This window comes from Phoenix dactylifera, chromosome 6 (assembly GCF_051530095.1).
Source record: "Phoenix dactylifera cultivar Ajwa chromosome 6, Ajwa_hap1_PhDact_Kaust_v1.1, whole genome shotgun sequence".
Classification (NCBI taxonomy): domain Eukaryota; kingdom Viridiplantae; phylum Streptophyta; class Magnoliopsida; order Arecales; family Arecaceae; genus Phoenix; species Phoenix dactylifera.
In genome coordinates this window covers 25,349,775-25,377,606 of record NC_143195.1, presented here as the reverse complement: position 1 = coordinate 25,377,606, position 27,832 = coordinate 25,349,775, and the positions used below count along the sequence as shown (strand labels likewise).

Below are 27,832 nucleotides of genomic sequence, written 5' to 3'. Positions count from 1 at the left end.
TTACTTGGATTATAAATTTGCGAGTGGCCAGTAATAGGAAATTCAGTTATCACGCAAAAGAGAGCTATTGCCAGAAACAAAGAATGACAACCCTAAACAAAGCATACTAGTGAATTGGCAAGAGGCTTCAGAATCAGTCCACGAACATAAAATCATACCAGTTCGAATTCTGAAATCTCCTTTTGAGTATTATTGTAAAACATATCTGGAAGAATTGGCAGATTAACATCTCTACCACTTTTAAGGATCCCTTTTTGAGTGAAATCAACCAACCACAAACCTAATACTCCATAGGACATTCAAGATTGAAGCACCAACTAATTGTTACAAAAATTAGGAATTACATTTCCCAATTTCAAATCCATTTGCACCGCAAAATTTCCTTCAACATCAAAGAGACTTCTACGTAAATTAACATGTAGAAACTTCTGCCTCATACACAGCCAAGTCCATATTTTATCTCCGACCAACAACATAAACAAACTACTTTTTAGCCAGATATTGGCAACCACTTTACAGGTAAAGGTTACTTCTTTTTTTCTGAAACGGATGATTCATGCAATTCTAGTATGGATATATCTAATAAAGTCAAAAAACAACAAATCTCGGAGCATTCTATGCAACTCCCCTTCTCCAACCTATAGGGTGCCCCCGGAGTGACTGGCCACATATGAAGCCACCCAGTCCACGCCCCATTTACCTCTCTAAAGACATGCTTGGCCAGGATGGCCACACCACCACTCATCATAGCCCGAATATTCCGAAGCAAGGGGTGGCCCCCTCCAGCGTCATTGGTGCCACTCTGAATCCATCCAATCACTGTAGTCGAGTCACCCTCAAGTATGACTGAGCTAGCCTGCAACACTCATCGAGTATGAGCCAGGTCGGCCCATGGGTTACTTCTAGCTTATAACTTTTTCAACGTGAAGACCTTAGACTCCATCTCTAACTGTTTTATCTACAATGCTGCAACTTAAAGTAATCTCTCTTGATACCACTAGAAGGCTCCCATGCATAATTTTTCCATTCTCCACTGCAAACAACACCATGAGCTAAATGGAGGATGAGAACAGCTAACCAAAAGATTACATGCATCCAAATTTAATGATTTTGATCTGAATTGACAAATTATTGAGTAATCTCTCTTGATACCACTAGATGGCTCTCTTGCACAATTTTTAATTTGTCACTGCAATCCACACCATGAGCATATTAAAGGATGAATTTAGTAACCAAATTATTTCATATATCCAAATTTAATGATTGCACCTGAATTGGCTCACAACCCAAGTTTCACATGGAGAGAACCAAGGGTGACATGTTTTAGAGAAGCTCCAAAGTAATAGTAGAAATCCTACTTACCAAACAACTAATAACCTCAGGTACTTAAGATAATTTTTTGTTTATGTCTTGCCTCAATATTTATAAATACTTTTCAGGTGCCATGCATGATGACTAAAGGTTGAAAACATCCACTGCAGAATTGTTTGAGAAAGTCACTAAAGGCATCACAATGGAACCTGTATGCCCACTTAGCTTCTCTGTTTTAGAAAGCAGTATACTTAATGTCTCTCACATAACAATAAAGGGTGAAATAAACTATACTTCTGCTTTGAACCTCTTAAACTTCTAAAATAAAACAACAAAGCAAGGATTAATTTCATCTCATCACCAACACCAACAAACAGTCATACAAAACAATAAATAATTAAAATAAACATTCATGAAATTTTAAACTATCCAGATAAAATGGGTGTTACTGGTTACGAGTAAGAACTTTTTATTTTTCTTGTAAAGAGAACTTGAAGTGATAGATACTGAAGAGAACAATATAAAGATCCACGAAATCCTGCCAACACACGTTATGCAAAGAAGGCGGCATTACACTGACTAGACACTGATCACCAATCAAACAAGCAGAGATTATGCAAAAGCATATTTCTGTGTGCATTGATCCTAAGTAGCCTATATCAAAAGTGCATCATGCTGTGGTGAGGGTACAGCAAAACAGGGCTCTAAAGATTTTAGGAAGCAAGGACATGTGAAGGTAGATGAAGTAAATTAGGTGAGATAGAAAAAATGCATCTGATGTTATTTCAAGTTATTCAACTTCGGAAAATTTTGGTAGTTGAATGTTGAATACAGATGACTAATGAAACTCAAGAGAGAAAAATCATAACCATGACCACCAAGCTTTGTCCCAAGTATTTCAGGTCGGTTTTATCGATCCTCATTTGCCAAGCATTACCCTTCATGGCTACATCTGATGTTATTTCAAGTTATTCCATATCTTTTCTCACAATTTCCATCAATGTGGCATTAGGTATTCTCAACCTTTTCTCGATCCTCCAACAACAATTAAAATATCCCTCATTGTGGGAGTACCATTAAATCATTGTTATACATGCCTATATCATCTCAATTGATTCTCCATCACCTTATTCTCAACTTGTGCGGCCCTTACAGCTCTTCTGGTATACTCATTTTTCACTCTATCCTTCCTAGTTTTACCACACATAAAGTCCAGCATTCTTATTGTTGCTGCATTCAACTAGTTTCCTTGGATACCATATAACATTGCATGCTTTATTGCCATCTTGGATAATTTTCCTTCAAGCCACCAGGTTCTGTGTTGAACACAATCTAAAAATATAATGATTATAATGGTTCAGTAATTGTTTCGATCGATCTACTGCCACATATTCCCAATTAAATTGCATGCATGTAGCGTTATGAATGTCAACAGTGATTTCTTTCGAGGATGAGTAAAATTTCTACCCAAACAACAAGAAGAAGAAGCAGCATAAGCCAGTAGAATATCACCGGAGAAAATTACAGAGGGCAGGGCATCAAAAAATCAGAACAAGAAGTAATAATAACACAAATTTAGTCACCACGCATCCAGCTACTACAAATTTATTATTCACAAAAGTCTCCAGCAACCATAAGAGTACCTGCAGGTGCCTACGTTCTAAGGTAAAAGTACCACAGAGAGGATCACAGGAGGAAAAAAAAAGAAAAAAGATCGTCCTTTTCTCAGATCTAGTACCATAGACATCATCATGATAATAGCATGTCACCAACAGCCCGCCGGCCATAGAAGCGAGAACCACCAGCACCAAAGCAAGGCAACAGAGGAGCGCGACGCGAGAGTATAGTATAGTATACCTGCTGGTGACCAGGTGCTCGATGAAATGCCGACTCGATCACTTCTTTTTAGAGCCACGGACGCCGGGACGGGGCTTGGAGGATTCGGCGCCGTGGGTAGAGTGGAGGTTGTTGAGCTTGGACTCGTCGAAGGGTAGCTTGGGGTGGCGGGCCTCGTGGTGGATCTGCATGGATTTGATGTCCGGGGCGGTGATCTTGCAGTAGGGGCACTCCAGCTTGGCGTGCCCCCCCTTCTCCAGCCCCGTCCGGTCCGCCATCCCGGCCTTCCCGCCCCCGCGGTTCGTCGTCGCAGCGTCGACCTTCGCCGCGATCTCCTTCGCCGTGTGCTTCTTCGGCTTCGCTTTCCCCGTCATCTCTGCTTCTGCTGAGGCCTTTTTCTCCTCCTCTCCCTCCTTTCTTCCCTCCTCCCCCTATTACCTATCTATCGGCCGATCGAGGGATGGATCGATCTCTTCTCTTCCGTCACAGACCGCTAGAAAAAGCAAAAGCCTAACCCTAACCCTAACCCTAATCCCGGCTGCTTTGAGAGGGGGGGGGGGGGGGGGAGGGCTGGGGGTGGAAGGGGGGGAAAGGGGAGATGGATATAATAGACCGCTGGAGAGAGAGAGAGAGAGAGAGAGAGAGAGAGAGAGCGTGGTTTTCTCTTTCTTATCTTTTATAATATTATTTATTTCCTCCGTGCCGAGCCCCACTTCTACGCCCAAACCGGCGGGCAATCGTCGCGGGTGCGCGCCTCCCTTCGCGCCCGTCGACCATTGGATCGTCCATTTATTGCTTTGAGATTTGTGCATTAAACGATCCAACGGTCGAAGGGGAATGCTGCATCTCGATCTAGCAATCAGAGTGTCTAGACTCAATCCTAAATGGTTTGTACCTGAAAATTTAGACTTTGATGAACATAGACCTCTCCCTTCTCTTATAAATAAATATATATATATATATATATATATATATATATATTAAATTAGAGATATAAAAGGGAAAATTACAATGGGTTTTAATTGTAAGAATATGGTATTGATGAAGGGTAGCATAGGCTATTTAATGGGATGGAGAGGTGATATGATAGCTCTCGGCATCCTGCCATCCATTTCCAATATGGGCGTGGTCCACATCATGGCCAAGGTGTTGGCGAGTTAGGTTCCAATTTAGCAATTACCCACTGGTTAAGTCAATTGCTTTGTACCGAAATATCCCTCTTCAGTCCAAATGGGGGCCATCATTTTGCCTTCTTTCTAATAAATCAGATATATTATATTATTTTGATATAGTAGTGTCTGAATACAAAATATTTAAGAGTCACTATGGAGTCCAATAATATAGTTTTGATATAGTGGGCCACATAAATTACCATCCAATTATAAAATATAGAATGCCCCATATTCACGAGCAATCATGCGCCACAGCATAAGAGCACGTTTTCTATTATGGCATGACTCTAAAAGACAAGTAGTGTTTTTATCCTTTTTTTTCCTTTTGTGCGTGTGTTGGAGGGCAATCAGGCTATCTCTCCCTGTTCCATCTTCTCCGTCACCAATAAACATAGAGAAGGAGAAGATCCTGCCAAGCCGTATGGCTGAGATAAATTTGATTACTTTCCTATCATAGCCATGATTACCTTCTTGTACTATCATTATATAATTCTGCCAATGTTGTTGTAGCTTGGAATTTGATTATTTGACAACTTGTATACAGACACATAGCATGTGTATGAATTGATATGCTAAACTCACAATTACAGTTCCTTCTAATGCTATCATAGCTTTTCTCTTTTACCTTCTTGTAACTACAACTCTATTGCAGAACAAGTCTCATTATGAGGTATTATTCAATCCACAACCGGCCTATGATTACTATTATGGTTTTGGTTGTTGTGTCCGGCCTCTAAAATTTGTTTCCAACATAAATTTGAACAATGGGTTGAACATGAATTATTTGTTTGATATCCATATGTATGAGGATCCATGCAGAAGTGTGTTTATCTCCCATCGGCTATTCGCTGAGAAGATCTTGAATACTTATACAGGGCTAAGAAATCCAATTAATACCCTCCAACTAATCTTTTTAGATAAGATCTTAGATTGTGACAAATGGTATCAAAATGAATCTGGACTATAGCGGATGTGGACTAAAAGGCACTACAATATGAACTCATTAAGGTTGACCATTGGTCGATTGTAGTGATTGTGATTATATTTGAATGGGTTTGGACTCTTAGCCTGACAAAAACGGATCGTGAGAGGGAAAGCATTGTGTATATAGGCTCAATGAATCATCATACAATCTCAAATAAACCTTCTCGGAATAGTGTGCTGAGTTCTCACGAGTCTATTAGCTGCAAGTTTTGTGCAATCTCAAGTTGATTATTCTCTACTCACTCACACCATTGGATTTTTCCCGATTATCATACTTGTGCACGTAGATGATATTATAATTGCGAAAAATGATCCACTATATATTAAAGCTTTGAAAGTCTATTTAAGCAACAATTTTCACGAAAAAAGAAGCTCGAGTTTGTTATATCCATTCTCGAAGATGAACTTAAACCAAGCAAAAACGTCTACGATGACCGCTAGGATGAGATTCAGTCGACTAAGCACCCAATTACTTTTCTGGAAACCCAGCTGATTGAGCCTCATGACAAATTGAAGGCTCAAGTGAGGATGACATAAAGAGGTGAAGTTCAAAGCTTTGGATGAAGCACAAGCTCGATTTTCTAGGATAGCATTTTCCTACTTTCATAACTTCTTTATAGGACAAGCGAGGATGACAAGATGGCCGTACATTTACAATGAGCAAATCAAGAACATAGCTAGGAACATGTGAGCATTCTCATCTTGGAAACTTTGGACAAAGTATTAAATTGATGTATCGGCTTTCTTGATAAAAACAATATATCAAAAAATAAATGAATTCTTCTTTAATGGCCAATCACTGCCATGTACTTTATTCAGTCACTAATATTTAGGGCTGTAAATGGGTCGGGTCGGGTCGGGTCCTGAGTGACCCCGATCCGACCCGGTTTCTTGTTCGGGTTCTAATTTTGGATTCAGATCCGATCCAGTTGAAAATCGGATCGGATCGGGTCGGATCCATGCCTACAAATTTTAACCTGATGAGTCATTCGGGTCGGGTCGGATCCGAGCCTATGTATTTTGATATTCAAAATTACACTATATAATAGTAAATAACATCAAGCAAAAAAAATGGGTCGGGTCGGGTCGAGTCCGAGTCCGAGTCGAGATTGGGTGGACCTGACCTGACCCGAAAAATAGAACGGGTCCAAATTTAGGACCCGACCGGGCCTCGCGGGTCCTAAAAATTCGGGTCGCGTTGGGTCTTATGAGGGTTGGGACCTGTGACTCGACCCATTTGCAGCCTTACTAATATTGCTCACTTTATTCATGACTCCACTTTTGGAATGAGCTCAGGACTCCCATTTCTATCCATCTACAAATTTTCAAGTGCGCGAAATCACTTTATCCATGGTTAGCATGAGGATACTTGATCATCTGAATGATCAAATTCCAAACTAAATAAAACCTTTTCCAAAAAATACACCCCTATAAGGTTGCCCTCCATTATATGGACTTTGTGTTTATGATATCCGGAGAAAAAAATGGAGGTACCGATTGATGCAATTGCCCCCCAACCCTAACAACAAAGGTAGATAGTATCACAATGCGATAATAGTACTGCCCTCACCCACAAACACTAAAGGATGACCGACTATAATAGCATAAACTTGTTTCGGCATGTTTCCACCGACTCTTTTCTTGACAATCTTGTAACTCAAAATGGCCAGAAATCATGGATTCACACATTGGTCTAACCAGGGGCGGCCCAATGCAGTTGGGGCCTAGGGTGAAATCATTAAGGGAGGCTCTTTTTTTTTGAAAAATGATGAAAAAAATTTAATTAAGTGCAAAATAATTTTAAAAATTTATTTAAAAAATAATTTGTCTAGCTTTTTGAGATGCAAAATTACTAATCAAATTTTTTTTACTCAAGATTCATTAAAATACTATTTTCAATCGATAATATAGCTAATCCATTTAATCTTTCTTGTGACATAGTTGACTACAAATAAGATTTTATCAACTTTTATTTTAAAAAACTTCTTTCAGTAGAAGCAATGTATTGTTAACAATATCATGTAAACAATGCATGCATTTAGAAAACCAAAAACATCTTCATATATGGTGAATTGTTTACATATTTTTGAATTAAAAAACTAGCTTGATGTACTATATATAAAAAGTAATTAATTTTAAAAGATTCTTCAGTTGATCTTGTTGTCTTATCATCACTATTTTTATCAAATTATTTTTTTCTACAGTCACACATTTTTTACCAAATGTAGTTTTATTTTATTTTATTTGCAATTTTTTTAGATGAAATCAAAGAAGACACGGATCCATTTTTCTTATAACTTTTCAAATAAGAAAGAAGACATTTTAATTGATTTATGGCAACATCAAATAATAATTTATATTCTTCGAATTGACGCAAATCTTTAAAAAAAAAAAGATTAGTAAGCAAGCATGGAAATTGCCAGAAAGCCAAAATGCCTATCAAGAAGACAAAAAGCACAAGTTCGGCACATCACCAAGACCAAATCTACCAAAGTTCGGTCGAACCTTTTTGTGACGAAATTTGTCTCCAAGCACCCAAATCGAAGAAATTCAAATACTTATATTAACGAACAACGAAGAAGTAGGGAAAAGCAAAAAGAAAAAAAGAAAAAAAACGAGAGAGGAGGATCAATATGCATTTACCCAGAAAGGTGAGACTTCTCTACTCTATAATTTTTTTCAACATGGAATATTTCGAACCCCTGAAAGAGGCAAGAGGTGATTTCCATGGTTTTGATTTGTTCCCTTTTCAGATACTGTCATACGTGAACTCATTAGTAGAACCCATGCCAACCCTACTCCCACCAGACAGCCCCAAACCATGCAACGCACATCTATCCGTACCATGCTACAGCGTGCAAATTGACGCATAAGATGAGATGGTTAATATTTCTATATTCTATCTATGCTCGAGCTCTACGGGATAGACTATGAATTTTTGTTGTCGGGTCTATCACCAAAATATGTGAATAATGAATGATGCCTATAGGAAGGAGACAAGATGATTGCCAATGTGCACGCAGACGCGGTGCAGGATACAATTTCCTATAGAGGCATAGTTTATAAAAAAATAGGAGGAGGCAACTTTACCAACGGAGATGAAAGAGAGTAAATCTAGCCAACCCGACCAGACCGTCGCCTTCCATGCTGGACCGTGGCCTTCTCGCTCCTCTGCGAGAACTCCTCCGTCTCGGCCGGGCAGAATTCCTTGGTGCACTCGGCGAGGGGCGCCGCGAAAGGATCGACAGCAGCGACGTCGATCCTGGCGTTGAATCGCGTCTTCCGAAAGTTGTCGGAAGAGGAGGACCGGAGGGGGGGAGGGAGGAGCCGAGGAGGGGAGCGGAGGGGTGGGATTTGGGGGTGCCGGCTATCTTGGGGATCCCCGGGCGCTGCTCCCAGGAAAAGGGGATGGAGGAGGAGGGGCGAAAGGGGGAGCGCGGGCAGTCGGAGGCCTTCTTTTTTTTTTTTTTTTTTTTTTTTTTTTTTTTGCTAGTAAAAAAGGGTAGGGGGGAGGAAGGGATAAGCCCACCCCCGCGTAGCAGCCCCACTGGGCCCCGCCCCGCCAGGAGAATGTTCGATGCGGGCAGAAATGGCCGTGTGTTGGGCACCCCGACCGGTTTTACTCATACCCTCCCCACCCGTAGGCCCGGCTCAGCTACTCTTCTGTGCTCTGGCTCGAGTCCGACGTGTGAGTACGTCACACCCGGCACCACTCCGGCTACGAGCGGTTCAAGAGCGGTCCTACACCACAAGTCCAAGCAGTGGCCAAAGTAGTGAGCTCCGATCCACAATTTAATCGTCGCCGCAGCGATTCGAACTTGGGACCTTGTGGTTAGAATTGCTGCCCAGTACCACTAGACTACCACCTTGGTGGCTCGGAGGCCTTCTTTAGGCCGAGGCCTTAGGCGACTGTCTTAGTCGCCTAAGAGTCGGGCCAGCCCTGGGTCTAATATCGACCGAGGCATCAATGACTCCTCATTTGGTCTGGCACGGTATCACATTTACTTGTGGAATAATTTCCTCCTCACTTTAGTCTATGAATCCCAAGCACTCTCCAAGATAGTCTTCGTCTTATCCTTCTAGTGGGAAGAAAATCAAAGGTCAAGTTTCACGATGACCCTAACATTTGTCATGATTGATAGGCCAATTTAACAATTAAAGAGGTATGGTAAACTAGGTTCACCACAGTATGCATCGAGACATGTTGCAGCATGTTATATTGGCTCACGATAATAGAGGCATCTTTTCAACATGTTATGCTATCAAATGCAAAGTTGTTTTGTGTCGTTCTACTAGTGGCCTTAACACCATATCCACTTGACAGGTAACCGCTTCCAATAAATCATGTCAGCTTTTGTCTATGTAGAACTTGAACTAAATGACCATATCTTACAAAAAACTGACTAACAAATGGATCAACTCCGCCTAAGGAATATGGCTTTCAAAGCCATGCTTTCGAACAAGAGTAGTGTCCATTTTATCATCGAAGACTTCAATTCCATGCAAACCTGGAAAAACTTGCATGATGGCCCAGCCTGGGAAACTTTGAGGCTCCTTAGCATCGCGTAGTGGACTCCTTGATAGTCTTGACAATGGTAAGGGGGCGATAATTCCGCCCAAGTTGTCCGGGTTCGAAACGCGCGGGCGTCAATTAAATTAGGGGACCGGATGCCCCACGCCCGGCTTGCTTGTTGGCGGTTATGCTTTCCTTCTACTTGTACCAAGGTGGCACTGGGGTGACGTACCCACACGTGAGGCGGTGAACCCAGTGGGATGAGCCCACGGGTCGGGGAAGGCACGCAAAACCTACGACCTGTATCGAACATTTCCTAGTGGAAGGGGGGCCCAGTAATGGGGCTGCTACGCGGGTGGGCTGGTCCCTCCCCCTCCCCTCCTATTCTTTTACCAAAAAAAAAAAGAATAGTGTAAACAGTACACCAAGCAAGAAAACTACATCTCAGAGCTACCATGAGATTGCTTCAATATTTGAAAGGAACTTCAAAGGACTCTCCCTTGTACTAGTTTACAGCCTACTACGACTCAGAATGGACAAGTTCTATGATAAGGCGTTCGAGTTTTGGTTATTACACCTTACTTGGGGTCTAACCAATATCTTGGAAGACCAAGAAAGTATTGCATCAAGATTATCAACTAAAGATGAATATCGTGCTATGGCTACGACGACTTGTTAGTTTCAATGGCTAAATGTGCATCCTTAAGGATTTAGGAGGATGCCATCATAATTTGATGACATTATATTATGACAATTGGGTTGCTTTATGCATTACTGCAAATCCTGGTTTCTCGAGAAAACCAAACACACGAGTAATTTAATTAAGGAAAAATTGAAAACTAACAACTCTGTCCTCTTTTCTTCTATCCAGATCTGTCAACACTTGGATAAAGAAGAAAAACTCAAAAGGAAGTAGCTCAATTTCATCTCACTTCTTTGGACCCAAAAGGATTAAAGTCTCAGCCTCCATTAGAACAAACCCATGTCAGGATACACACCCCCTTATCAGGTAGGGGTGGCAATTAGGTTAGGTCGAACCAAATATAGATCAAGTCAGGTACAAAATAGATCAAAAATCTGCCAATCGAAACTTGACCATTTTATCAAATAAGTAACCCCAACCCGGCCTGTATCGAATTGAATCAAATTAGACAGGTTAAACAAGTTAAGCATTACCACCCCTATCATCAAGTCAAGCAGGTACTAAATGGTACAAGTCCCACTTAGACCTAGCCTTTTCTGTATTGATGCTATTTGCAGAATTGAGCCCTATGCTTTGGTAAGCGATTGCATTAAACTTCATGCATCTTTTGGAACTTCCATTGAACACTTTGAGTGCAAGCAGATGGGTGACCAAGGAGTGAAGGCTTCGGGTGGCTCCTCCGCCAAAGGGAGCCAGAGTCCGCCACCACCACATGAGGACAAGGGTCTTAACAATGCGAGTGGGGAGAGTGGACTTTCCACCGGATATTAGAGGAGGTGGAGAACCTCCACAGACATTTTACGGTGGTCCTCGAGTTGCGGGAGGAGCGGATCGAGGCCAGCAGGCAAGCTTGGGAGAAGGTGCTCATCATTGTCCAAAGCCTCGGTCGACGGCTTCCGGTAGAGTGGGTGGCCTGGGAGGTGGTGGTGCATGAAAAACTATAGTATGAGGTAGAAGTATTTTCCATCACTGTTGACCACCTGGTGATCAGGTTCAAGTTAGAGGAAGACCGAGATAGTGCCCTCTCTGGGGGCCTTTGGGTGGTTGAGGATCAGTTGCTAGCGGTGGAGCCATGGGCTCCTGATTTCATCCCAGAATCAGACATTATCAAATTGACGGTGGTGTGGTTGTTGAAGCTCCCACGAGAGTATTGTGACAAAATCATGATTCTGCAGATTGCCTCGGCGGCCTACCGACCACTGGCCATGGACAGCTTCACCGACCAGCTGAAGAAGTCGGGGTTCGCTAGGGTTAAGGTGGCCATCGATGCCACTGAGCCATTGATGCAGGAGATCTAGATCAAGGGGAGAACTAGGGTTCTTTGGCATTCGTATGTGTACAAAAATGTGTCGGTCTTCTGTTATCAAAGCAGACGAATAGGGCATGCGGTTGATGAATGTAAGTTTTCAGCATCGGAGCCGATGATGGAGGTGGGGGATGTGCCAGATCGGATGAGGTCCCCGATTCCAATGGTGGTGGAGGTGGGCGGAGGGCAGGGGAATAGTGGCGAGCATGACACTAGCTTGGATGAGCAAAGCCAGAAGCCCACATTTGACCTTTAGCTGATCCGGCCACTGAGGGCAGTGAAGGAGATGCGGAGCATGAGGAAGGCAACCAAGTCAACCCCTAAGTCATTGGGGTTGGGCTCTTCCTTATCACGGTCGAGCTCCCCCCCTATCATCAAGTTCTCCTAGTTCACCGTCAACCTCGGACGAGTGGCAAAAATCGACAAAGGCGGCGTACCGGCGATTGTCCCCAAAAGATTGGGTGGCTGAGGGGTGGCGGCGACCCAAGTGCAACGACGACTTAGGCCGAGCTTGGGATCAGGTCGAGCTTTGACTTGCTGAGACCTGGTTGACTCGGCCGGGGAGGAGGGTTGGGTTGGACTAGGGGAGGATTCAAGCAGCCTAGAGATTGCAATATTGGATGTGGGCCCAAGCTCCTCGAACCTCAAGCAGTCCAGGAGTCCAGTGATTGACGAAGTTAATGTGGACCAACACATTGGGGAATCAGGCCGACTGAGCATCAAGTAGCGGCCCAGCACGGCTGGAGGCCCTATTGTTACCTAGGGGGTGGGCCCGCGAGGGATATCAAGCTAGTCCTTATTGATGAGCGGGAGTCGAGCCTGAGCTTGCCTCCTTTCTTGACCTCGACAAAGAGAGAGGGCCCAACGGCGGGACAGACGGCCACAGAATCCACATAATCATCCAATATACTGCGAATATGCTGCCCCGTGTGATGACACAACAAAAAAACAAAACAACCCCGGAAGCCAACCACGAATGAAGCTGCAAGTATTGCAAAGAAGATGGCATCATCCTCCACGCCGCAATCATCTTGGTTTTCTTCTACTTCAGGTGGCATGGTTAGACTTGAGTCAGATATGCAGGTCTTCTCCAACGATGGCCCATGTAATCCAATATTACTTTCATAGGTACTCACAATAAATGTGGCAAACTGGTCTTTGAAATTCGGCATACATCCAGATAAGTTATTGTAAGCAACTGAGAAGACCTCCAAGAAGTTTAGTTGAGTCAATTGCCAGGGTATCCCACCGCTCAACTGATTGTGTAATACATCCAAGCTTTCAATCTAACTAAGTTTCGAGAAAGTTTCAGGAATTGAACCTGTCAGCTGATTGTGCAATAGATTCAATTGTTCAAGCTTGTTTAGATTTCCAATTTTTGGCAGTATGTTTTCTGTCAACTTGTTTCTGGACAAATCAATTACAGACATCAAAAGCAAATGATCTGCTTGGTAGGCATATAAGTTGCCTTTGGTGACGAGGTCCACCATCAACATCTCAAATAAGTAAAACTCAACCAGCCCATCCATACTGAATAGGATCCATCCAAAACTATGTTGCAAATATGGATCTGTTGAATCAGGTTTCCTGAAGTGCATTTTGCCAAAGCAAGAGGGTATTGATCTTGAATGAATGTTTTGTGAAAGGTCCACAATGTGTAAAGACCGTAACTTGCGTAACTCAATTGGTATATGGCCTTCAATTGAATTTGCAAAGACAGTTTTTCTCTAATATGTCTTGGCAGTTTACCTGAAAGCTGGTTATTGCTGACATCAAAAACTTCAAGGGATGAAATATTGAAATAACTACTTGGAATTGTGCTTGTTAAAGCATTCCCAGTGAACTTGTGATGCAGCTGTTCGGATGATTGGAAGCAATGAGGTAATGGCCCGGAGAGGCTATTATGGGATTAGTCTAAGATTTAAAGCCTTGTTAGATTACACAAATGATTTGGTATTTCGCCATGGAAATCATTTTCTCCCAGTTTGAGTAAAACCAGATTGGAAACAAGTCCTACACTCTCTGGAATTATACCTGATTATTGGTTATTGTGGACATCCAATATTTCTAATTATGGTAGACTGACAGATTGTTCGACATTGTTCCAGTGAACTTGTTTCGATCTAGATAAACCCATTGCAGTGAAGGATGACCATAATTTGTACCAAACATCTTTCCATGTAAGCTGTTGTTGGAAAGCTTCAAGAGAAACAATTCAGGGCAATCAATCATCAGGCAAGTTGGTACTTCACCGGATAAATTATTATGGGACAAATCCAAGATCTCTAGATTTCTCAAGTTACCCAATGATGAAGGGATACTTCCGGTTAGATAATTTGAGGATAAATTCAAGGCCAGCATCTGTGGAAATATTGTGCTGATGTTTGTAGGAATCGGCCCACTGAGGAGATTCATAGAGAGATCAAGTGCATACATGCTCATATTTAGATGCTTTGGCAATTGAAATGCACCCATTATTGAGTTATTTCTCAAGTTGAGAACTGCTAGTCTGGTCAGATTTTAGAACAACCAATAAGAAAAATTTCCCATCAAGTTATTGTGGGAAAGATCAAAAAATGTTAACTTGTCTTGGGAAGAAAGAAAAGACGGTGTTGCAAGGGCGTTCGCATCAAGGTTACAATGTGACAACTCGAGGGACCGTAGATGGAAAGACGGAACAAACTTTCCACTATCAAGATGTACAAATAATTCCTCATTGTTTGACAAGTCGATAAAGTCTAGCTTTGAAAGATTACCAAAGGAAGAAAATGAGAAATGCCTGTCAAATAGGTTATCGGAAAGATCTAGATAACGAAGTAAAACTAGACCTATAAAGATGTGTGGTGGAATATTACCCTTCATTATGTTATATGAAAGATCTAAATGTTGAAGAGAAACTAGTTTCTCCAGGGATAAAGGAAGACTTCCATTGTCCTTCCCACGAATGTTGGAGCTAAGGCCCTGTTGTTGGTGGAGCAAGCACCACAACCAGCAGCTGCCAAGGAGCTAGCCAAGGGTAGCAATGGGTGAGGTGGTGGCCGACCGAGGTGGCAGGATCTTCACCTGTCCAACGAACCTTGGGAGCATGATGTGGCGGTGAGGAGGGTGAAGAGCACTTTGGGCTTGGGGGAGAGAGCTAAGGCCTCCAACAGTGGACCGGCCTAGCTACGAGAATAAGAGATAGTTGCCTATTGTGACGAGGAGCTAGGTCCACCAATACGTCGTGAGAAGGAATGAAGATCCTTATCTAGAACTGAGGGGGGGGCGGCAAGCTCTACTTCACCTCTTCATTAAGAAGACTAATTTAGGTGCATGATCCGGATGTCTTCTTCCTTTGTGAGACACGTCTTTCTGGAGGCAGCCTCCTACGAATCTAGTGACATTTTCTTGTGACTTGGAATACTTATGTCATTGAATCCTAGAGCTAGCAGGGGGTATTATTATAGTATAGAAGTGGGGTGTGGCTTCAGTGAATGTCTTCTACAACTGCCCCCAAGAAGTTATAATGGTGGTTTTCGAGCCTAATGGATCTCCTTGGATCTTATCGTGTGTGTATGGTAGCACTGACTATAGATTAAGGAGGACCCTTCAAAGCGAGGTGACTAACCTTATTGGTCAGGGACCTTGGTTGTTGGTGACTTCAACTATATACAGGGGGCCTTGGAGAAGAGAGGAGGCAAGGCCTATACTGACAAACTTAAGAGAAGAAAGTTTTGGAACTTCATCGGAGCCAATGGGCTGGCAGATCTTGGCTTCTCCGGGCCAAGGTTTACATGGGGCAACAACCTATCAGGTAGGGCCAAAGTGTGGAAGAGGATTGACAGGGTCCTAGCCATGCTAAACTAGATCCAATGCTTTCCCGCCTATCACGTTCATCACCTTCCTCGTGTTGCTTTAGCGGCGATGGTACCAAGAGGTCGTGGGTGATATCTTTAGGCATTTGGATGAGGTGGAAGCATCCATTGCTGACCTTCAGGGGAGGGGGATAGCAGTGGAAGTGTGTTGGCAGATGAGCTAGCCGAACTCCGAAGGAAGCTGGCAATACACCGTTCTCTTCTAGGGATAAAGGAAGACTTTATCCCGAAGCTGGCTATTATGCCGAATGCTTGGAAACAAACCTATATCACCTTGATTCCGAAGCACTAAGATGCGTCAGATCCTAGCCATTTTAGACCGATCAACCTGTGCATTACTCTCAAAAAGGCAGTGGTGAAGATTATGATAGGCAGGATAAAGCTACTGCTGCCTAGACTCATTAGCCTAGAGTAGAGAGCCTTTGTGGAGGGTCAGGGCATTATAGATAATGTTTTGATCGCCTGAGAGTTGATGTTCGATCTGCGGCGTGCCCCATGTCGACGAAGCCTCATGGCGATGAAGCTAGATATTGAGATAGCTTACGATAGAGTCCGTTGGGACTTTCTCCAGTATGCCCTTGAGAGCTTAGACTTCCACGCTGTGGATTGGCTAGATCCTAGGCTGTGTGCAAGCTCCATCCTTCTCCATCCTAATCAATGGAACGTCGACACCTTTCTTTCGTTCCACGATTGGGTTACGGCAAGGTTGTCCTATGTCCCCTTGTTTATCATTTGTGCTGACGTGTTATTCTGAGCCTTGCTAGCATCGTGTTGGGGCTAAGCTTTGGACGCCTATATGCCTACCCCTGGGGCTAACCGATCTCCCACTTGCTTTTTGTAGATGATTTGGTCCGGGCTCTCACGAGGAATGTCTATCCAAATTAGGTCAGAAGGTGAATCTATCCAAATCAGTTATTTGTTTCATCCTAAAGACCAAGCCAAGGGTGAAGCAGGCTATTAGGGAGCTCCTGAGAATGAGGGAGTAGGAGGGACCATAAAACTACCTGAGTGTTCCTATTACAAGGAGAAAACTATGGACGACCAAGTGTCTTATTCTGATGCAGCATGTCTAGGAGCAATTGGAGGGTTCGAGATTCTATTCCCTATCCATGATAGGCAGGCTGACCCTCATGAGATCGGTGCTGAGCTCTATGTTGGTCTACCTCATGTCGAACATTGTCATTCTGAGGTCCATGCTACTGAGGATCGAGTAGATGTTCTATAGCTTCTTGTGGGGCTTGTATAGTGATGTGCATGGCGTGCATCTAGTTGCTTGGGGAGCGGTTTGCCAACCAATACTGGATAGAGGGTTGGGCATTTAGTTCTGATGAGGAAGAGAGAGGCACTGGTTGCCACATATGCCGCGAGGTTGGTTTTGGAGCCCCAGAGTCTTTGGAGCTTGGTGATAAGGACTAGGTATGGCCCATGGACTGCTGATGGAGAGATCAGGAGTAGACGGAGGAGCTCCCTCATGTGGAGGGAGATTTGTGCGCACATTCCAAGAGTCCTCGTCAATACCAAATGGCTAATTGGGGATGGGCGAAGTGTGCACATTTTGGGTGCTCCTAGATAGATGCCCTCCTATTGAGGCTATGGCCTACCACGGTCAATATTGAGGCCATGGAATGATTGTGTGTCTGCGATCTTCTCCGCCCCAATAGGAGAGGGTGGGATTCCAGCCGGACCGGCCATCTTTTTATGAGCACTTGGCAGAGGGTGTAGTCGATGGCGGTTCTGAGGTGTGATGCTCTGGATGTGAAGGTTTGGAGTTCATCTTATAGCCCGAGGGTCAGAGTAAGGTATCTCTACGACCTATTCAGAAGCGAGCAGGTTCAAAGGCGGGACTGTGCCTGGATTTGGAGGTTCAATCTTCACCTGAGAGTTGCTCTATTCTTTTAGAAGGTGACCTGGGGATGGCTTCTAACCAGGGCAATCTTGAGCAGGCGAGGGATAAGCTTTCCACAAACCTGCCTAGGGTATAGGCGGAGAAGTTCTTGGACCACGTCCTCTTTCAGTATGATCGGGCAGTGCAGGTATAGAGACTCTCCGACATTCTGCAAGAGATACACTGTGACATGACCTCGGCTGATGCCTTCCTCCAGCTAGTGATGAGGTGATCGAGTATGTATCATTCCCGACTTGGAGTGATTATGGCTATGTATGTTACCTATCATACTTGGATGGCCACGAATTCCTAGATCTTCGAGAGAGCAGTCAGTCATCGAGGGTTACCTTGGAGAGGGCTCGTATGCATGCTATGGAGATCATCTAAGCAGGTCCGCCTAGCGAGCCTACGACAACTCAAGGCATTTAGGACTCTACCTCTGCTCCTGTATCATCTCAGACGGTGTTTATCATTTGGAAACCCCCACCTCTAAACTTCCTCTAAGTCAACTTTGATGGATGTATATTGGATAGCGGCAAGAGGAGTGAATGGGCTTTATGATCAGAGACCTGGATTTTAAGTGGTAGTGGATGGAGAGAGCCCGATCTTCGACATCTCAGTCCTTGGAACAGAGTTGAGGATAGCCTAGGCTGGCTTCACTCACGCCCAGTGTGTTTTGAGGGCTAATGCCATTTTATTAGAGAATGACTCGGCCACGATGGTCAGGTGGATCCAGAAGCGCCCTAAGAAGGTTGGGTGCCACCACCTTGCTTTGGGATATTTAAGGTATGGTTAGTCAAGGTATCACTTCCAAGGCAAGGCATGTCTATAAAAAGATGAATGAAACTGCAGACTAGATAGCTTCCTTTATGATAGATCACTCGAGTAAGGTCCTATGGACCGATGAGGTGGAGCATGCAGACTAGGTGGCTTTTTTTTTCTTTGTAGCGGAAACCGATAAGGCTTCCTAAAATTTACTATTTTCTAACTTCCTTGTATGTATTCATATTAGAATCATATGAGTCATCCGTTGTATCAAAAAAAAAAAAAAACAAAAATAGTCCATCATTATGGTAGCTAATACCTCAGCATTATAGGTGACCTATCCTTCGAAACTGAATGAAAACCAGAAAAATTGTTATGAAAAATAGTCCATCCCGAACGCTACCATGCCAAGAGAAGAAAAGAATTTCTAGCAAGCCAACATGGAAGCCGGCCAAGGCTTCCCAAGCAACCATCAATCTTAGCGGTCCAAAATTTTCCGCCAAAACAAATTCCAGCTTCACTCATACCATGTGGCATCTAACATCCTTTTCTGTTTTACTAATTATGCACCAAAAAGCTTTCTATTACGTTGGCCAAAAGAAATCAAAGACAGCTACCACATCAAAACAAGATGACCTAATAAAATTTTTAAAAACACAAATGCATCCAACTCAATACCTGTCACTCAATACATAACCAAGGAATCCGTTCTGGTTAGCTACTGATTGTAGTCAATTCCCAAAGGCAGTTCCACTAAATTAAAAAACAAATTACAAAAGCACAGAACTAGTGCAACAAAACCCAGCTGCTTGGTTATTAAAAATATAAATTAACTTTCAGAAAGATCTCATAATATTTGGATAAATGCAAACAAATTCAAAGAACTGGTGCAGTATCCTACTCATCACTTCATCTATATATCAGAATTAGTAAAACTGACCATATCTAAGAAACAACTGCCACCAATTGCTGTAGCTATACAGAACTCTGGATCCCACAATAGGATATAGATATAGGAGACATCTGAAAGCTCCACCTGATAAGCCAAGATGCATCACACCTCCAGGAGCTTGATAACATATACCATACAAAGGCTATCAAAGTGAAAAGCATCGGCGTTGCCCCACAAAATACTATAGTTTTATCACCAAGCAAGTATGGCATCGAGCTCAAAAGTTAGTACTGAAGCAAACGGCAATATCCTGCGGCCTGAGAAAATCACCTCAAAGGGGCTCAACCATCTCAGGATTTTCGATCAAGACAAATGGTTGTCAAGGTACCTTCTAAACCTTGTCAAGGGTGAATACAGCAAGGAAATGATGATACATGGAACAGTATGCTGCTGAAGGCATGTCTTCAACCAGTGAGACGAATGCATCCCATCACCAGATTACATGTAGAAATCTCTTGCCTCAGTGACCTGGTACATGATTCTTAACTGCCAGAAAACAAAAACATCTACTTTGAGCAAAATTAATCTGTGTATTGTATCTATCCAACAAGAAGATCTAAAAATATTTGGGAGGATGGGCTAGGAACAACTCATATAACATCAAGAATCATTTCCACATGACAAACGGAAATACTAGAATGGAAAAGGAATTTTTTCCATGCAGCTTGACATGCAACCCATGGATGGGTACAACACCCGAATCTCACATAAGAAACTATCATGTCCACCTTAGCACACCATTACAACCATTAATGGTTAATACCGAAATAGATGTTTCCAAGCCCATTTCAAATGAGAAAACAACATGGCAGATAAAATGTAAGCTGCAGAATGGGACAAGACTTTTACCATCTGATTTAACTCAATACTTCAAAGAAAACAATCTACACGAAAAACAGAGTAATGAATACATAGTCTATCATAAATTCCATTTTCATACTCAAGACAGGATAGGCTTATGGAAAGTAACCAATGTTTTACTGTTATTAGAATGAAGCCAGAGATGCGGGGGCCCTATAATAATGGGCCAGACCATACTTGCCATGAGTAAACTTCTAAACCCAACCCATCTCTCTCTAGCATGATTTCAAATAATTATTCTTTATCTCCACTAGACAAAGCAGAAGAACTTTCCAGCAGCCAATTATGGCTGTTGTGCCTGAAAGCACCATACTTTTAAATTATTGTTAATAATTAAAACGGTTAAAACCACTGCATTTTGAAGGATGCAACTCATTTCTTCTCAAGGTTGTCAAAATCCAGAGTAGTCCAAGGTGGTGGGCACTTGAAAAACCTAGGTGCAACGCCTGGGTGTCTAGGCAGGTTCTTAGAGCTTAAAGAACCTCAAAAGTTAATAAAATTAATATGATACTCCTGTATAATCAAATTATCATTATTACATATATTTGGTTCACAGAAAACAGGAAAAAAAAAAAGAACATCTTATTATTACTTAACTAATAGGCTTATTATTATAGGCAATCTAAAACATTTTAGAAGAAACCTGATGACCATTATTTGTTGAAAAGTCATACGAATAAAAATACTCGAAAGATCCAAACTCATGGAACAAAAGGCAATACCTAAACAGCATGAAAACATGCGCATGCACCAAGTTACTAACAAGTGGATTTACAATAATACCAGTGGACTACAAGATCAAACATGATATGAGAAAGTAAAGTGCAGGAACACGTGAAATATGTGTGATACTAACTCAATTGTAAAGAATGTTGGTGACTTTGTACACAAGTTGAGCACCTATGAAGCATGGGCATAATGTATGGTGTGTCTACAACATGATACATACACATCAATATGGCAATTCCTGAAAAATAGATTGCGATATGGCTAGATAATGACAATACGCACACACATACATAGGTCAAGTTCAAGTTACACCTAACTATTTACATACATAGAGGGTCAGCAACTTACACTATCTATAACTCTATAAGAGTTACACCTTGAATTGGTATCCATATCAGTGATATGAGCTCTTGGATATGATCCACTACCTCTAAACTGCCATATACCAAAAATCATATGATTTGAAGATTCTTAGTCTATGCATCAAGTGGTCAAAATTACATAGTTTAAATAATACAAAACCATACATGTTCTTTTGACCATTAAATATACACGCATGCACATACACGCACATACGAATCAAGTCCAAGTTACTCCTGGTGTGACTCTTATAGAGTTGTACCTCTTTTGTAATGGACGAGAAGGTCCCACATCAATGATCCGAGCCGAACTGCTTACACACCAAAAATCATGTGATGTAAAGATCCATAGCCTATACATAAAGTGGTCAAAAAACATGAATTGTTTCATGCTATTTTAACAGTCCAATTTTTGACCACTTGATGCATAGGCCAGCGGTTTCCAAGTCCTCCTATGACTTTTGGTACGCAAAAAAATGACACGTGCAACTAGAGTTACTACTAATTCCAGTTTCATGTAACTCAGCATTTTCATTTATGAGCTAGTTCCATTTTTCAAAAGAATTGTCAACATACAGCACTGAAATATTAAGCACCAGAAGACTACAGTGATGACATTGACCATGAAGACTGAAAATCGATGCTAATGCAATACCAGACTTTCATGAACTAGCTTGCAAGTTCTCAAAAGAATGGAGAGGAGCAAATGCTACCAACAGGATTATCCAAAATCAAGCCACTACTATGAAAAGACATACCAGCGACATAGAGAAATAATGATATATGGTTGAGTGGAAACATAAAGGCATCTAGTATCGTTAAATGCATTTACTTCCCAGATTCATTTGCAATCTTGAAGAAGGCCCTGCTACCAGCAATTAGCCACAATCTTTTTATTTATTAAACAAAAGTCAAACAACCTGCAATAATATGCAGAAAGTAAAGCTATGCTACAAATTGAACAGCTGATTGCTACAACATAGCCAAATGCGGGTTGCCCCAGTACACCAAACAACTATAAATTGTTCAAAAACTAAAGCCTAACAAAGTTCAATCAGCAAAAGTGAAGAACATAAAAAGTGACTAACAAAGCTGCAAGGTGAAGAGCACTAACAGATTTCCCCATCCTCTCCAAGTTCCCCATCCTCAAGCTCCTCGTAACCATTATTTCTATGGGAGCCATCTCGATCTTTCTTATGCCTCTTGTGCCGATTATCACTATCTGAATCACTAGAGTAAGAGTGCTGCCAAAAACACGAAGTTGATTTTTCAATACGTCTTCAAATAATCATAAAAACATAATTATATTGCCTCTTGAGTATTTGAAACAAGGCAAAAAAAGCACATTTTGTACCTTCCGTGATTTCTTGCGGTCACCACTATACCTGCGGGACTTCTTAGACTCCTCTTTCTCGTCTTTTTCAGAGCTTACATCATCAGCCATGCTGTGGTGATGTTTTCGCTGTTTTCTTTCCTTATCCTTTTCCCTTTTTCTATCCTTCGAGCCATAGCTGTCCATCATATCAACATTTTCACTCCCTGCTTCATCTTTTCTAGACCGATCCTTTCCCTTGTCTTTTTCACGCTCTCTCTCTTTTTCCTTTCTTTCTTCCTTTTCTTTCCTTTCTTTCTCCTTCCTCTTCTCTTTTTCCTCTCTTTCTTTCTCTTTCTTTGCCTGTAAATGAGAAAAGGATTCATCACTCTTGAATCAACATTGATGGCAATATGGAACTACAAAAGTTTGCCCCCAATTAACTAATATATTCACATTGAAAGAATAAATATACGATGGTTCTAACATTAACCAACACCCCCCCCCCAACCCCACCCCCCAAAAAAAACTGAACAACAAGCAACCATGGATCTTAAATCATGACATATTCCAAGAGTATTGGAGACAATTTTTCTATTTATTTAAAAAGAGTTGCATGAAAACTCATGTCATATAAGAGAACAATGTTAGCAGCATGACTGTTAATTAGACCCTTGAGATCCATCCATATGCAAACATGTGCGTCCAATGAATGAGCAGGTGTTGGGAGTTCAGTCAATGATACTTGTGATTGCTAAGTTAAAAGAAATAAAATGACATAGAAAAATATCATATTTTCAAATATATAATGAAAGAGAATTTCGGATAGGAAGAAAACAAAGTCAGCTAGAATGGGGAGGGAAAGTTGGGCAGCCATGCACAAGGTGGGGGGGTGTCGCTTGGGAATGTGGAACATGGATTGGGGCAGTGTGCACCCGCCGATAGGTTTGATTCTAACCAGAACATCACCTGACTAACCCAGGTTGGGATATAAACAGTTAATTGTCTATGAACTGACCTGAATATCCAACAAAGTAACCAAGTTGGACCCAGATTTAGGATGACCTGATTCAACTATGGCTCAAGCAAATTATTTATAGTGCATATCCATTATGTAGTAAAATATGCATATTTCTCATAAATTTTAGTTATCCTTTACTATTTTAGGGAGAATAGTACTTCGATTCCTAACTCTCTTTCTAACCCTAACTCCCCCTCCAAGCTCAATCTATGATCTTAATCATAGCCCTTCATATCACATCCCATTCACATTCAAGGTTAGTACCAGCAGCCAGCAACACCTCCTCCCCTCCCCTTAACACACACACTCCCTCTCTCCAATCCTCTCACACTTTCCTCTTTCTTTCCCTCCCTCTTTTCCATTATCCTACCACACTGACCTCTCTAAACCCCTAAAGCCCGCCACTACTCATTTGGACATCCACCAACTCCCATGTTCACCACCCCGACCCATACTGTCCACCCCCAATATGCACTACCCTACCTCAACACTGCCCCTCCACCTCATCACCACAATGCACTCTATCCCACCACAGCCTTGGCCCATCTCAAACCTAATAAACGATTCTTGGCCACCTACTGAACTGAAAACCTAGAATCTAACTCTAACCAAATAATTATCAAGGGGTCAAGGCACCAAGGTTTCCTGGAGCCTAAGGGCACAGGAACGGTAGGCATGCACCATAGAATGAGGAGCATATATAACACATATATGCATATCTATATGATCTTAATATATATAAACATGCATACATACATATGCACATACACATACATAAATATAGAATAGTTATAACGTAGGTGCAAACACACAGTGCTGCTAAAGAGTCTAGACATCAGACAATTTAATTAAATTATAAATTTTGAAGAAAATGGGTATTGTAAGCAAGGGGTCCTTGGTTGCAAAATTGATAAAGCTCAAGGGTTTTTCGGATTGGAGCTTGGGTGGAGTAGAGACTAGAGAGAGATTAGATTCACTAGGCAAAGAGTGACAGGAATCCTAGTGATAATAGGCCAAGGATTAGGAAGAGTGTGGTGACATTAAAAGTAAGGATACACTTTTATGAAGAAATTTAATTAGATGTATTATAGAAATTAAAAAGTTTGGAACTATTCTCAACCACAATCACCTACTTAGTCAACATGCCACACACCAAACAGCCACACCATCACATGCACACAAAAAACAGTGAAAGACAATGAAAGCAAGGGTCTCCATCAGATGGAAGAGTTCAATCAGACAAGGGGAGAGAGAGAGAGGGGGGGAACGAGCATCTGCACTTTCTTTTCTCCTCCTGATAATGCTTCTCTTTTTTCTTTTTTTTTTGGTACAGCGGCAGTTCACACCCTACGAATATGGACACGACCAAGAAAATCAGAAAACAACAAGGCAGAAAAAGAAACTGGCAATCTGTCACCCCCCCAACCACACAAAACTACCAGAGTGGTGGGTTGCATAGGAGGCAACCCAATCAGATGCTCCATTCGCTTCTCTGTAGGTATGTGCGGCCTGATGGGCAACACACACCTGCAGCAGTCTGCGAATATCGAGGAGCAGTGGCCTTCCCTCCCCCGCACGACCCCGACCCCGGATCCAGTCAATCACTGTAGCCGAGTCGCCCTCGAGAATAAGCCGATCTGCACCCAAAGTCTGATGGGCAAGGAGATGCCCTCCCAGGCCGCTCTGAGCTCAACACATACCATCGAGGCATCGAAAATCCACTGACCTCCTGCCGCCACTAGTCTGGGCTCATAATCTCTAATGACAAAAGCTGTACCTCCACATCGTCCGCCATACTGCCATCAAAATTCACCTTCAGGAAGCCAAGGGGTGGAGGCACCCAAGATACGCACACAAACCCGGGCGCTACAAGAGCAAGAAGGGGGGCCCCATATGTCCTTGGCCAGGCCAGAAGGTAAAATCTCAGCAGCACTGGTGAACTCTGAAGCATGCAGTAAAGCTATAATTTCCACCACTCTCGGGGGTGTACTGTTGCAATCAAAAATCCGGACGTTCCTGTCCAACCACACGTGGTAGGCTAGGTAGGCCACCTGAGAGCCTCTCTCCTCCAGTCTGGGACCAGATGCCGACTCCTCCAAAAAGAGCAGGAACTCCTCAATAGACGGCCACCTCTGCCCCTGGACAAACTAAACCCCTGCACTCCTCCATACCTGACTGGCCCGTGGACACTCGATCAGCACATGGTATATGGTCTCCACCTCCAGACAAGCTCCACATGCTGAAGAAAACCTCACCCCCCGCCACACCAGAACGCTCCTCGTGGGTAGGCAACCCCATGCTACCTTCCATAGAAAAAGTGTGACGCGAGGATGGACACGTAGCCTCCAGATCCAGCCTCCCTCCAACTGCCGAGCCGCCGATCCCCCACTCATCCTCAGTATATCTCGAGCACCTACTGTTGTCTGACCAGTCAGCCTTCATACCGTCCTATCCTCCACCTCCTCCACTAGGATCGGCACTGATAGGACTCGCTCCGCAAGCTGCTCATCAAAGACTCTCCTGACAAGATCCACATCCCATCTCCGCTCCCCTCGAACAAACAAGTCACTGACTGTGCGACCCTCTAACCATCCATGGTTAATCAGGGTGGGCCAGCCCTGCAGTGTATCCTCCGCCAGCCACCTATCCTCCAGATGCTGATAGCCCGCCCGTCCCCAACCTCCCATCTGATCGCCGGAAGCACCCCCGGGGCACGAGCACAAATCTCCCTCCAAATAAACGACGAAGCCCGACCCACACGGAATGCATCCGAGGTAACTGGGTCCCCATACTTTGCCCGCAGTGTGGAGACCCAAAGGCTAAGCGGCTCTAGAATATACCTAACTGCCAACCTGGTGGCCAATAACTCCCTACACTGCAGTAGCGAATGGATCCCCAATCCCTCCCGACTAATCGGCTGACACACAGCCTCCCATGCCACAAGGTGGACGCCCCCTCTGTCCCGACACCTCTCCCAGATAAAACTCCCGAACATCCTCTCTAAATCACGTAGTACAGCAATAGGTACCAGTGTATTAGTCATTAAGTAAACTGGGATAGAACTCAATACTGACCTCACAAGGGTGACCCTGCCCATCATCGACAAGGCGCTAGTCTGCCAACTCTCCAACCTGTGCCTAATGCTCGCCTCCATAAATGTGCACTCTCCCCTCCACAGTCGCCTCCCCGTAATCGGAACCCCGAGGTATCTAAGCATACCCACCTGCTCACCAATCCCCAGACTGCTCAGAATGGAGGCCTTCGCCCTCTCGTCGATCTTCGAGCTAAAGCAAATGGTAGACTTCGTCAGGTTGACCAGCTGACCTAACACACCACAGTAGCACTCTAGAATCCTCCTAATAGACTGTGCTGATCTCCTCGTTGCGCGTGCCAGAAGTAAACAATCATCCGCAAAAAGCAGATGTGAAATGTAGGCCGCTCTTGTCACCAGTCTGTAGGCCTCTACCTCCTGAGTCAAAGATGCCTCGCGACAGAGTCTGAACAAACGATGAACAATAGTGGAGAAAGGGGACAACCCTGCCTCAGACCCACTGAAGACTCGAAAAAGCTCGACGGAAAACCATTAATAATGAGGGCAAAGGATGGGGACAAAATACAACCCTGAATCCACCTGATCCACTGAGGGTGAAAGCCAAGCAACTCCAAAGTTGTCTCACAAAATCCCATCTCATCCTGTTGTAAGCCAACTCCATATCTAGTTTGACCTCCATCAGACTCCTACACCAAGGTGCCCTCTACAGGTCTATCATGAACTCATGAGCAATGAGGACATTATTAGAAATAGACCGTCCTCCAATAAAGGCTCCCTACTCAGGGCATATAATCCTAGAAAGGATACCTCTCACTCTCTGAACCAATACCTTTGCCACCACCTTATACAATGTAGTGCATAGGCTGATCGGTCAGTAGTGGCCCGGCTCCACTGGGTCTTATCTTTTCGGGATCAATGTGATGAAGATCCGCCTCCACTCCTCAGGCATCGACGCAGATACAAAGAACTGCTGAGTCGCCGCAAGCACCTCCTGTCTGACAATGTGCCAATACCTCTTGAAAAAAGTGGGGGAAAGCCATCCGGCCTCGGGGCTTTATCCTCCCCCAAGGACCAGAAAGCTTCCCTAATCTCTGTATCCGACACTGGTCTGATCAAGGCCTCATTCTCATCCCTAGATACCTGCTCCTCAGGGGTCGGCCCCCATGTACTACCACTTATGCTTCCCGACTCGGTCCATCTGGCACGGAAGAACTGCT

The 27,832-nt window shown here is 43.2% G+C and overlaps 2 protein-coding genes and 1 pseudogene across 12 annotated transcripts in view; all 3 read right to left on the bottom strand.

Moving 5' to 3' along the window:
• Nucleotides 1-2,885: 2,885 nt before the first annotated feature.
• On the bottom strand, nt 2,886-3,725 carry LOC103718608 (protein METHYLENE BLUE SENSITIVITY 1-like). Its single transcript, XM_008807515.5, has one exon. It carries the CDS (start codon nt 3,519-3,521, stop codon nt 3,207-3,209), a length of 315 nt encoding a protein of 104 aa, XP_008805737.1. The 5' UTR covers nt 3,522-3,725; the 3' UTR covers nt 2,886-3,206.
• Nucleotides 3,726-12,580: 8,855 nt separating this feature from the next.
• Nucleotides 12,581-19,681, bottom strand: LOC149753371 (uncharacterized; annotated as a pseudogene).
• LOC103718607 (pre-mRNA-processing protein 40A-like) overlaps nt 19,117-27,832 on the bottom strand; it is a 33,235-nt gene continuing 24,519 nt past the window's right edge. For 7 of the 11 annotated variants that reach the window (XM_017845586.5, XM_008807508.6, XM_088723455.2 and 4 more), the window contains 3 exons: nt 22,585-22,905; nt 22,345-22,474; nt 19,117-19,767 (listed from right to left, as the gene is read on the bottom strand). In XM_017845586.5, coding sequence (XP_017701075.3) covers nt 19,742-19,767; nt 22,345-22,474; nt 22,585-22,905 — 477 coding nt within the window. In that variant the 3' untranslated portion in view covers nt 19,117-19,741. Of the gene's footprint in view, nt 19,768-21,219; nt 21,307-22,096; nt 22,151-22,318; nt 22,475-22,584; nt 22,906-27,832 lie in introns of those variants that run through there. The other 4 variants (XR_003387806.4, XM_088723453.2, XM_088723454.2 and 1 more) reach the window with 4 other exon arrangements.